Consider the following 13,265-nt stretch of genomic DNA (forward strand, 5'->3'; position numbering starts at 1 on the left):
TTTTCCCTATTGCACTCAAAATTTCTTTAAGAAAAACCACCTGGTGAAAAGCAATAGAGTAGGATTAGGGTTAATTTTATTATGCTATGCAAACTCTGTTACAATGCATTGTGTTTGTTGCAAGAATTAAAACTTAAAATTATCCTAATCTCTGTCTAAGCTTCAATTTAATTGATGGAAGCTTATATTCGATTATGTTTCTTCAACAATTTAGGGGATATATTGATGAGCTCAAAAGAATTTGAGGAATGCTTGGGGACTCAATATTTGAGTTTTAACTTGGGTTACAATGTCATGTTTCACTCATGTATTGCATGATAAATATAAAATTAATTATTACTTTATTTGATCATCTCATAAATGTGATATCACTTATGTGTTGGATGATGAATGTAAAATTAATTATTACTTTACTTTACCATCCCATTAATGAATATCACATTAGTTGGGATTCAAATTAAGGTAGTGTTTTTTTTTTTTCGTCTGAAATCTGAATGGGTTTGAATTTGACTGGATTCTGAATAGGTCTGAATATATATATATATCTAAATGATATGTTTGTTTTTTCTTTTTTCAATATCTGAATATAAGTGTTAACTTGTTTGTTTTATTGGATAAACACATGACAAGTTATAAATAAATTATTTGATTAGTAAAAAAAAAATTGATAATTTTTATCTTAACAAAGCATGAAAAGTAAAATATATATCAAATACACATACTTTTCTACATTGACATATGATACATATAATGTTATTTTTAGCATTTTATAATGATATTTTTTCTTGTTAATCATATAAGTCAATCAATAATTGTTTAATCATTGGAATTAAAATTAATGTATTAAATAAAATTCAAAATCTATTATAAAAATAGTAAATATAAAAATTGAGAAATGGACCTATTATAAAATACATTCACCTAAAGTTCTCTTTGACAAAAAAAAAAATTAGTAATAGTTGAATACATGTACAAAAAAAGGATAAATAAAAAATAATAAAAGGATAGTTTATATAATAGAAAATAAATTTATTTAATAGGGTATTAATAAAAAAGAATTTTAAAGTTCCATTCACATGTTTTGCCATTCAGATAAAAATAAGATTATTTAACTTTTTCATTCAAATCTAAACATAATCAGATATAAATGATAAAAAACAAACAAAATAAAAACCGTAAATATCTTAAAAAAAATTAAGATTCAAACTTCAGTTAAAAAATAAAGAAACATTAAAACTTAAATATTGAGACACCTAACATTACTTAAAAGAATTTAAAATTTAATGTACATAACTCAAAAGAATTTAGAAAGATTACAGATCCTAGTCATGCTTGAAAATGACTTGACATTTTATTATCCTTTCTGTTTACTTATTGCTAGGTCTAATACCCAACAACATCATTGTCATACTAATGACTTACAATAGTCCTTAATTATTAGTTTTTTCACTTGATATCTACCCATGCTTTTGGGCTGTGTACTGACAATTAACGCAATATAGTAATATGGCTATGTAACGATTAATGCAATTGAGTAATATGGGATGCTGTGTAGGGTAAAATCATAATTTAAAATAAATAAAACTATATTTCTTAGAAATTTAACGATTGGCACCATGGTCTCATACCAATTTGTCGTCATTGTTGCCAATCTGCCCTCGTTGTTGTCGACGCCGATTTTGCTCAAGGTTCCCGCCAATTATTTTCCAAGAATATATGAGAAAATGAAATATTTCTTTCTCTATTTGACCTACGACAACAAAATTAGATCCAGTAATTTGTGCACCGTACAGTAAATACTTAAGGATTTTTATTTTTCATCTAACGGCTGAGATTTATTGTCTCTAATTTTTATGGATCGAACTTAGATATTAATGCCTGTTAAAGGTTCAAAGTTGAAAAGAAGCACAATAATTGAGATGTAAAATGGGATTAGATTCTTATTAAATAAGGTTGAATCTTAATTTCAAAACTATGTGGCTGAATCTTAATGTTTAAAACTATGTATTATAACCACCTACACTTCCTTAGCCAATTCGCATACTTTCTTGCCTAATTTTTATGTTTTCTTTTGCTTCTTCAATTCCTGTGCTTCATTTTCTACAAAGAAAAAGTGTGCTTTGGAAGTTTTCGGCTAGCTAACCAAATGAAAAAAAAAAAAAGTAATGAAGAATTCGAACAGGAATTTTACTTGGACAAATTATTCACTAATGAAAAATTAGTTCTACATTATGTAAATGGACAAATTATTCCCTATTAAAAACTAGATCTATGTTGTTTAAGTCACCCGAGGCGAATTTATGGTGATCTAAGAAGAAGCAAATCAAAGAAGAACCCGCAAAGTTGGTTGGTGTGAGTGGTTCGGCACTCTCACTCCTTAAGAGAGGTCAGGGGTTCAAGCCCCACTCTCGTATGGAGTCACCACTTTGGCCAGCACTTTACCCCTTATGGGCCGACCCGGTGCGAGCGAGGATTAGTCTGGGTTGTGGTACGGGCTTAAAGGTGCCTCCCACAGTTGGGGCCCACTCAGGACCACCTCGTGGTTCAAACCAAAAAAAAAAAAAGAAGAACCCGCAAAGAGAACCAGAGGTGCTTGCATGCAGAAGAACCAGCGATGGGTAAATATTTGAGCAGGTATTCCTTCGCTGCTTAACCAGTATTCCTCTTGAAAAGTATTATACATCCTTTCAAGTGCTTATCTCTGTGTCCACATTAGTGACAAGCTTGGTTATGTTATGTGAATGAACTTTAGTTTTGTAAGAGGAGAAATCATGGTCAGCCAATCCTTCTACGTATGGCCTACTTAAATCCATATAGCCTGCACAATACAAGAGAAATCAATACTATTTTAATGTCTTGTACTGCCAATGCACACACTCGACCTTCCCCGGCCAATGCATCCAACTTTCCAGCTCCTCCGAATCCTTTGCTTCTTTCTCCAGAAACAAAAAGCGTGCCGTGGAAGCTCAAATGGGGGAATTCAAGCGCGAATTCCATATGGAAAAAAACTCTAAACCTTGCCGCATGGAGAAAAAATAACGCTAATGGCAGCCACCAAACTGAATAAATTTGGCAAACAAACCCAAAAGTGTTGCGCTTTCAGTGTCTTAGCCGATCATTGAATTCGACATTATTTTGCACTAGTCATCACAAACTTCGAGCATAACAAACAATTACATTGTATAATTTTCGGGGCCTTGATTGAATAAAACTAAAAGATAATCTTTTACAATCACATCTCTAGAACATAACTGATTTTATTGCAAAAATGCTTCTCTCCAGCAGGACCTAAATATCCAGTATACAAAAAATTAAAACAGTTATAGCATAATAAAATGGCAAATTTTGAGTATTTTCATTTAGAGATACAGTAAAATCTCTCTATAATTATAATGTTGGAACCAAACTAATTTTATTAATGATGAGTTTATAACTTAATAGAAGTGCAGTTATAGAAATTATTGTTCCGACTTAATTATTCTTAGTGTACATGATGTAAAAATAAAATATACATAAAGTTAAATAATTAATTAATAGAGCATATTCTTTCTTCCAAAAAAAATTAATAGAGCATACCAAATCTAATTTATAAGCATTAATTGAAAGAGATAAACATAATTTCAAAAAACTAGCAATTTGTTTTTTTGGTAGTCTACAAATATTTATTAATGCGTGGATTAAGTTACTTAAGATGAGATATAGAAAATGATAACTAATTATAATATAAACTTTATTCTTACTTATAACTTACCCAAATATAAACAAAAAAAAAAAATTACGCCTAAATGATAGTTATTCCTTTGATAGCAAATCAATCCTTTTTTTTTATTTTTTTGGTTTGACTAACTAGGAACGATTTGCTGTTGGGCTTATATCTACATAATATTAAAAATATTACAGTAAACTTGTTCAGGTTAGTTTTTTTTTTTGTAGTGTCTAGAAATAGTCGACTCTAATTTACTAAGAACTTATTGCCGTTGAAATGACGTCATAAGTACAACTTAGAGTCTATATTGACGACCTGGTTTATAAGTACGAAATGAGGTTTACATGAATGACTTGGTCTAAAAATACAACATTAAGCCTATATGAGCGACCCATAAATTCACTAGTCCAATCTGGAAGTAAAGTAATCCGATCTCAAAATTTATTTGTCTGACCCAAGAATTAGCTTGACATGGAAAATTATTGCTCAAGATAACGTGGCCTAATTTCTAGGGAAGTTGTGTGCCATGATTTATTTAAACCACCTCTAACTGACAACTACTTGCAACTGCTGAAGAAAGTATACTTAAACTAAGGAGGTAAAGCTGAAGAGGGCATCAGAGGAAGGGGTTAGCAAAATTAACAAAAAAGCTCAACAAGTGACTAATCTTCAAGCCACTCTATTTTTTAGGAGATTCACACCACCACCACCCAAGAATTCCTTGATTCTATCTCACCTCCAATTCCTCTTTTTCATTTTCCATTTTCTTATATACAAAACATCTGACTTAAGTATAGGAGAATTTTTGATGGACCCATAGGCATATTTGACTTTATTTTGTGGTTGGCAGGCATAGGAAATTGCGGTCGTATTGTAGCTTGAGTTTAGATTCGTGTTGTTATTCCCAAGAAAACAAATTTAGTTGTTGAGTCGTTTTTCAGCATCAACATCTTGACACCATATGTGGCGAACGGTGCGAGAAGCCATACGTTTGAAGATTTAGTAGGGAACACCATAGTATTAGGAAATGGCGATGAATGATGATGATGGAGATAGGCAAACCTTGCACTAATTGGTAGACGAAATAAATGCCACTGCGGACAAGAGATGGAAAAAAGGGATCGAAAGGCAAATGGCAAGATTTGAGGAGATAATTAAAGGGCTAGTTGATGCCCAAGTCAGAGGGACTCAAGTTCGAACTAGTGATCTAGAAAGTAGCAGAGCACGGGAGAGAGAGGAGCTTAGTGGTGAACAACAGAGTGAAATAGGCTTACCTCAAATTAAGGTATGATAGAAGAACACAAGTGCCAGAGAACAAGTGAATGAGTTGCGGGGGAGAATCAATGACTTGAATCATGAAAGGGAGAGGGAAGAGCTAAGAAACCCCCAATGGGCAAATGAGCTTGAGCAACAAATGCTGCAATTTCAAAAAAACTCTAGAGGCATTAGAGGCGAAAACAGAGGGTAAAAAAGTGATAGGAAGATTGTTACTTGACGACGAATCCCTCCCTAATACCAGAGGTGATGACGGTAACTTTGTCATCTAAGTAGGTAGTTCTAGCCTTGGTGCATAAAGAAAAAATTGACCCAAATCATCATGTGGAGAGGTTTAATGAGATGATCGGGATTCAAGGTTTGAATGATTTTCAAAGGTGCCATGTTTTTCTCCTAATTCTAGAAGGACATGCACATGAATGGTACCAGAGACTAATATATATATATATATATATATATATATATACACACACACACACACACACACACACCAAAATAATGGAAAGAAAATACAAAAGATGATTTTATTACAACAAGCGAGAATACAAGATTTCACCCAAAGACTCTTACTACAACTTAAGACTCCAAGACTCGATGATCCAACACACAACTAGGGAGTCCCTTTTATAGGCTCCAAGAGAATCTCCTTTTACTATCTATATCATTATATCTTATCCTTAAAAAATCTACTTTATGACTCATCACTACTTTATATTACATAACTCACTTCATCCTTATCTCTAAAGAATCTACTTTACAACTCATTACATATGACACCACACAATTATTACTTATTTATTGGTTATTATTCACCATTGCTTCCGCTGGTAGGGTCTACTTCGCTTCCACTCAGCTAGTGCTGCTTTCCTCTGTAGACCACGCGCGGTGCAAACGTTCTTCTTCCCACGGGGCGAGTTACTGCTCTATGAGCTAGTTTTCATCTATTATCTCACAGTTGAGGGTGTGAGAGGACTGTGGGTGTTGTATAATGGTTATGTGTTGTTAACTTCTCCTAGTGCTCTTCTTGCGTGTAAGCATTCATTCCACATTTTATAATGTTCATCCACAGTATGATCATGATCTACAACTCTGGGTAGAGGTGGCTTGTCTCGTTCCCAAATATCTCTTAACTTTACTATGATTGTAGTAGTTTGAGATATTTGATAGCCATTGATTGGCTTCAGTGTAAGGAGATTTTCATAGATTGGAGCAAAAAGTCTATCAAATCACCTTCCATAGTTGTATCGTCGACTCCTGCGAATGACATGAGGCTGAAATAGAATAGACATGGGATACATGTTGAGGAGTAACTAAAAGGAGTAATATGCTTGCGGCATAGCATCACAAATCACATAATGTTCCTCAATTGGTGTCTTTGTCACTCACATGATGGAAATATAGATGGGGTTGGAAGACAAACTGGAGCATTTGGTCTATGTTTGGATGAGGATTGAACAGCATGTAGGGCAACAACTTTTCTCCAACTTTTCTTGCTGGTTTAAATTCAAGGTTATCTATTAAGTGAAAAAAAAAAGACCTCACGGTATTTTAAATTTCGTTAAAAAAAATTTACTGGTAAGTGCCCAATAAATTTTCAAACATGTCAGGTGATTCGATTCCTCGCCAACCAAATCATCCGAACACTATCCCGCGCTTGTTCTATTTGATTGAAGTTCTCCAGAATCAGAAAACTGACACGCCACTTTTCCTGTTCATCACCAATTAGATTTTGGACTCCATCATTGCACTATGGTAGTGTTTACTTTTTGGAGTGGGAGTGTGGAGTGTGGATTCCTCCCACTCCAGTATTTACTTACCTTAAAACAGGGAGGAGTGGGAGTGGGAATTGTGGGTCCCACTCAATTTTGAAGTGGGGAGTGGGATTCCCACTCCCATGGGGGGAGGTGGGAGTGGGAATCCACTCCCCCCTCTTCCCATTTTATCCTTATAAAAATAAATAAATAAATAATATTTAATAAAATAAATAAATAATATTTAATAAAATAAATAATATCATATTTAATAAAATAAATAATATCATATTTATTAAAAAAAATAATTATATCATATTTATTTTATTAAATTTAATAAAATAAAAATAAATAAATATTATATTTAAATTAATAATATTAAACATTAATTTTAATAAATATTAATTATTTATTTAATTAATAATAATAAATATTTTATTCTAAAAAAATATTAATTTTGTACTATATTATCAATAATAATATTTCATTTGTGTTGCTATTATTAATAATTTTTATTCACATAATTTAAATTTAAATTAATAAAAAAAATTATGATTTACATAATTAAGAATATTAGTAATTATTATTAATTTATAAATATAATAAAATATTTATTTTATTTTCTAAATATATTTTTTATTAATTTTTTAATTACAAATTATAATTCTGTACATAAAGATAAAATTATAATTTAAAATAATTTACTCCCAATCCAAGATAAAATAAACAAATAATTAGAATTTTGATTGACAATCTATCTTTTCATTTAGTTTAAGTAAACACCCTACTCCCACTCATACTCCACACTCCTAATCTAAAGATTCCCACTACTCAGAATTCTCACTCCAATCAAAAAAGTAAATGTGCGTGCAATTTCCGCGTCCGGTGAATCGCTCGATACCTCCTGGGCCTATTAAATTCAACTTTTATGCTACTAATTACTTAAATAATTAAATTATATTAAAAACTAAAAAGGACCGACAAATCAAAATGATAGAGAATCACCAACCTGCTGCAGTAGTGCTAGAGTCACTGGCGCGCCTGTTGGAATTACAACAACAACAGTGAACCATGAGTCTACTGCTTCTTCGTCTTCTTCTTCCAATTCCAAATTGAACAAATTTGATCGTCGAAGCCTCTTCGCCTTAAACCTCCTCAGACACAAAAGCAACATCTCATCTCTTTAGCTCCATCAGGTTGCTGATCAGTTCATTCGTTCATTTGATTGATTTGCATCTTCGAATATTATTTAAAATTTTTCATACGCAGAAAGTGATCGGCATCTAGAATCGGAATGGCGGCGGAGGCGATCCCCTCGTTCGACGTGGTTTCGGGTGACATGATTTTTGAACCGGTTTTAGAGGACGGAGTTTTCCGGTTCGATTGTTCGGCGAGTGATCGTCAAGCAGCGTATCCGAGTCTCTCGTTTGTGAATGGAAAGGACAGGGACACGCCAATCTCGACTTACATGCGCCCTTTATATACTCCTACTTATCAAAGTGTCCGCGGTCAACAGTTAGTCAAACTTGAGGTTCACTCTCTGCGTACATTGCCCTTTCTTAATTTCTTTAGTAATGCATGTCTTTTTTTTTTTTTTTCCTTTTCAAGCTAGATTAATCTGATGGCTTTTTGTTCTGATTGTAGTTTCCTGCTGGTACCTCGTTGTATGGAACTGGGGAAGTTAGTGGTCAGCTAGAGCGGACGGGAAAGAGAGTGAGTTCCTGTTTATTTATTTTTGGATATGATGTGCAGGGAGCCTTTACTTGTTCAACTACAATGTGGTGAACTTTTTTCCTGTAGATTTTTACATGGAACTCAGTCTCGGGGGGCTATGGTACTGGAACAATGTCCTTGTATCAGTCACATCCTTGGGTGCTTGCCGTTCTTCCGAATGGAGAGGCACTGGGGGTTCTTGCTGACACAACACGTCGATGTGAGGTGTTGCTTTCTTGTGAACTTAAACTTGTTTAAGTATTACTGCTAGGTTTTTTTCTTGTGAGGTTAGATGTTTGAATTGTAATGTTGTTTTAACGTGACATTGAAAGTCATGATGTCTTGCTTTTGAATTGTGTTTTGGTCCATTGTGTGCTTGTTTTGTGTTTGGAATCTCATTAATTAAAGAGCAAATAGCATGCAACTCCTAGACTCCTGGCCTAAAATCAAGCAGCTTTAAGGTCTTTTTCTCTGTCTTCACATGTGGCCATGGTTGGACTAAAGCGAATATACTTCAGATTTCTCTCAAAACTAGCCTATAGTGACTCCCATATTTACTCCTAATTTCCAAAGCTTACTTTTGTTTTTTCTGCTGTATTTTATTTCTTAGATTTATTAATTGGTTTTTTCAGCATTCTATTGTTTGTCAGTTGAGGAAATTGATGGATTGTAATGAGGAATTAAATAAGAAACATGCAAAGAGTGTGGAGCAGCTTGATTTCAGACTAAAACTTCTGGAGCTTGATTGTATTTACCCTTTTAATTAAGTAGGCCCCAAAATGAGAGAGGGATGGGGGGTTGGGGTGGGGTTGTTGGAGGAAAAATTGCTATTGTTGAGTAAAAACCTAACCTATTATGAACTTTTGTGGTAACCCACATGGATATATCCTAACAGTCCTCTGTATTTATTCTCCTGCAGATTGATCTGAGGAAAGAATCAACAATACAGTTCATTGCTCCATCCTCATACCCTGTTATTACATTTGGTCCTTTCACTTCTCCTACTGCTGTTCTGGTTTCTCTTTCTCATGCAGTTGGTAATCTCCTGGACCAAGCTTTCTCTTCTTGAAGTGCTCCATGTCCTTGTCAAGTTTTTATGATGCCAAGATAACTTCCTCTGTCACAGTTCGCTCTTTCATGATTTTCATGTTGAATCAGGAAACATAATACATATAATATGTTCCTTTGTATTTTGTGGTGTTGGACCAAGACCAGTAAATAACCAATCTCAATCCCCCAAGGTCCACTCGACTTAGCCTTAATCAAAGAACTAATTAAGATTAACCAATCTATGTGGAACTACTTATCGAAATCAACAGATATCAAACAAAAGAAAACAGAGAAACAATCTCACACCAACACAAAAGGGTTAAGTGGTTCAGCCACCAAGTGACCTACATCCACTGTGAAAGAGAGAAACAACCTTTACTGATTTAGTGTTTACAAGATACAAGATACTTGAGAAAACTATCACACGCTTAGATTATACAACAATGAAATGAGGACAACTTATATACACGCCTGAATTGCTCTAGAAACAACCCCCAGAAACCAGCTCACCAGGCCTGGGTTTGTTGGTAACAAACCCAAAAATTTCTCGCTGATCTTAACAGCATTAACAGCCGTTCAAACTAGCTTCAATACACGTGTAGAAACTTCACTCAAAACGCAGCCTTCTTCAGTCATTTAGGATAAGTAAAGCATGTGCAGTATCACGTGCTTAACTTATTCATTTGGTTGATCCACCAGGCTTGTCATACGGCTCACTTGTGTCACATAACTGACATATCATCCAGTCCTAAAACTCAAGACTGATATGTTATTTTCAACTACAAATTTAGATTTGCAGTTCACTTCTCAACATTCTCCACCTTGAACCAAATCTGTTACTCCTCTTTTTCTCCATCACCATATCCTCTGCAGCTTAGATCTTGCAGACACCAGCTGAGTTCACACAGAACTCAAACTTGGCACCAGGTAAAGCTTTGGTTAACATGTCTGCAACATTGTCATCAGTGTGTATTTTCACCAGTTTACCACTCCTTTTGACACTTCCAGCCTGACAAAATGAAGTTTGATGTTAATGTGTTTAGTCTTCTCATGGTGTATCTGATTTTTGTTTAAACAGATAGCACTCTGACTATCACAATAAACTGTTATTTGCCTCTGTTCATACCCCAGGTCAGTCACCATTCCTTTAAGCCAAATAGCTTCTTTTATTGCATCTGTTGCAGCAGTGTACTCGGCTTCAGTTGTTGACAAAGTAACAACATTTTGAAAAGAAGCTTTTCAACTTATAGTGCACCCACTCAGTCTAAACAGATATCCAATCAATGACCTCCTCTTATCAAGGTCTCCAGCATAGTCAGAATCCACAAAGCCTTCTACATTTACTTCATTCCTTCCATCAATTCCATATATCAAACCATAGTTTATGGTGCCATTAAGATACCTTAGAATCCATATCACAGCCTTCCAATGTTCTTTCCCTGGATTTGCCATATATATGCTTACTACACTCATTGCATAGGACAAATCATGTCTGGTCAGAACCATTGCATACATCAGACACCCTACTGCACTTGAATATGGAATTGAGCTAGCTTCAGATCTTTCAACATCAGTTTTTGAACACTGTTGTGATGACAATCTGAAATGAGCTGGTAGTGGAGTCTGAACTGGCTTGGCTTTTCCCATTTCAAACTTTTCAAGCACTTTTCTAATGTAGTTCTGCTGTGATAGAATCAGGGTGCCATTCCTTCTATTTCTAATCAACTCAACACCAAGGATCTCCTTAGCCTCACCAAGATCCTTCATATCAAATGAACCCCTCAGCTGCTGGTTTAGCTTATTTATTTGATCCATATGTTTACATGCTATTAGCATGTCATCAACATATAGCAACAAATAGATTTCACTGTCATCTCTCACACCCTTATGATACACACAGCAATCAAAGGGATACCTCTGAAAACTGTTTTCAAGCATAAACCTGTCAAACCTCAAGTACCATTGTCTTGGGGATTGCTTAAGCCCATATAAGGATTTTCTGAGATGACATACATGATCAGGTCTTCTAGGATCTACATATCATTCTAGTTGTTTTATCACTATCATTTCATTCAACTCACCATGAAAAAAAGCAGTCTTAACATCCATCTGCTCAAGATGCATGTTATTTACTGCTACAAGTGCTAGCAAGATCCTTAAGGAGGTATGCCTTACTACAGGAGAGAAGATTTTTGTATAATCTACACCTTCCTTTTGTGTGAAGCCTTTGGCTACAAGCCTGGCTTTGTATCTTTTTGGCTCAACTTCTGGTATACCTTCTTTAACCTTGTAAACCCACTTACAGCCAACCACCTTCTTGTTTGGTGGTTTTTCAATTAAAATCCAAGTGTGATTCTTGAACAGTGACTGCATCTCTTCATCCATAGCAGCCTTCCATTTTTCTGATTCATTTCCTCTTACAGCTTCTGAGTATGTTTTTGGTTCATTTGAGTCAAGTTCATGTGCTGCTGTTAATGCAAATGCAATCAGGTCTGCATGTGCATATCTCTTAGGTGGTCTTATAACCCTTCTTTCCCTGTCTCTCACAAGTTGATAACTCCTATCACCTTGATCATCTTCAGATTCAGCCTCTGATTCTGACATATTCCTCCCAGCTTCAGATTCCGATTCAACAATGGTTTTCTGTTTTGCAACTGGAGTTGATGACTCCACCTCAAATTGAGACTTGTGGTTCTCACTCATGTGGTGGTTGGATTCAGTTTTTGAGGCTTCTGAGTGTTTGCACACTTCAGCCTCATTGAAGACCACATCCCTGCTGATTATGGCTTTTGGTGGCTTGAAATCAGTGCACCAGAGCTTATATCCCTTTACCCCTTCTGGATAGCCAATAAACACACCCTTAAGAGCTCTAGGTTCCAGCTTCCCTTGCTTTGTGTGAGCATATGCAGGGCATCCAAATACCCTCAAGTTTGAGTAGTCAGCTGGCTTACCTGTCCAAAGCTCAATTGGAGTTCTGAAGTTGATTCCAGAAGATAGACTCCTGTTAACAATGTAGCAGGCAGTGGATAGGGTCTCTGCCCATAGTGACATAGGTAGTCTTGATTAAATAAGCATGCACCTTACCTTATCAATCTAGGTTCTGTTCATCCTTTCAGCTAATTCATTTTGCTGAGGTGTATGTCTTACTGTTTTATGCCTTACAACCCCATTCTCAGCATGGAAATCATCAAACCTCTAACTCATTGTCAGTTCTCAACCTTCTAACTTTTCTATTGGTTTGTGTTTCAACCAAGGTCTTCCAGATTTTGAATTTCTCAAAACCATCATCTTTGTTCTTTAATACATAAACCCACACCATCCTTGAAAAGTCATTTATTAGAGACATGAAGTATCTAGCTCCACCTAAAGATGCTGTCTGTGCAGGCCCCCACAGATCAGCATGGATATAGTCTAGGGTTCTCTTTGAGTTATGGACTCCAATACTGAATTTTACTCTTGAAAACTTGCCTAATACACATTCTTCACAAAACCTCAAAGTCTCTACTTTGTCCTTCCCTAAGACTCCTTGCTTTGACTGTTCCCTCAACCCTTTTTCACTCATATGACCTAACCTTAAATGCCACATCATTGTTTTATCTAGACTTTGGTTTGAGACCCCAACAGCCCCTGTGACTGCTGTACCTTGAAGCACATATAGGCCATTACTTAAACTTCCCTTAATTACTACCATTGACCCTCTCATCACCTTTAAGGTACCTGATTCCAGCTTAACAAGACAACCCATTTTATCTAGCATGCCTAAGAGATTA

The 13,265-nt window shown here is 35.1% G+C and overlaps 1 protein-coding gene across 1 annotated transcript in view; it reads left to right on the top strand.

Annotated features, from left to right (window-relative positions):
- The first annotated feature begins 7,700 nt into the window (after positions 1-7,700).
- The window catches only part of LOC18041937 (lysosomal alpha-glucosidase), a 21,242-nt gene continuing 15,677 nt past the window's right edge, over positions 7,701-13,265 (top strand). Inside the window, exons 1-5 of the mRNA XM_006432742.2 lie at positions 7,701-7,928; positions 8,002-8,263; positions 8,377-8,445; positions 8,533-8,670; positions 9,365-9,482. Of these exons, the coding sequence (XP_006432805.2) occupies positions 8,027-8,263; positions 8,377-8,445; positions 8,533-8,670; positions 9,365-9,482 (562 nt within the window). The 5' untranslated portion in view covers positions 7,701-7,928; positions 8,002-8,026. The remainder of the gene's footprint in view (positions 7,929-8,001; positions 8,264-8,376; positions 8,446-8,532; positions 8,671-9,364; positions 9,483-13,265) is intronic.

The sequence above is a fragment of the Citrus clementina genome, unplaced genomic scaffold (assembly GCF_000493195.1).
Source record: "Citrus clementina cultivar Clemenules unplaced genomic scaffold, Citrus_clementina_v1.0 scaffold_5, whole genome shotgun sequence".
Taxonomy (NCBI): domain Eukaryota; kingdom Viridiplantae; phylum Streptophyta; class Magnoliopsida; order Sapindales; family Rutaceae; genus Citrus; species Citrus x clementina.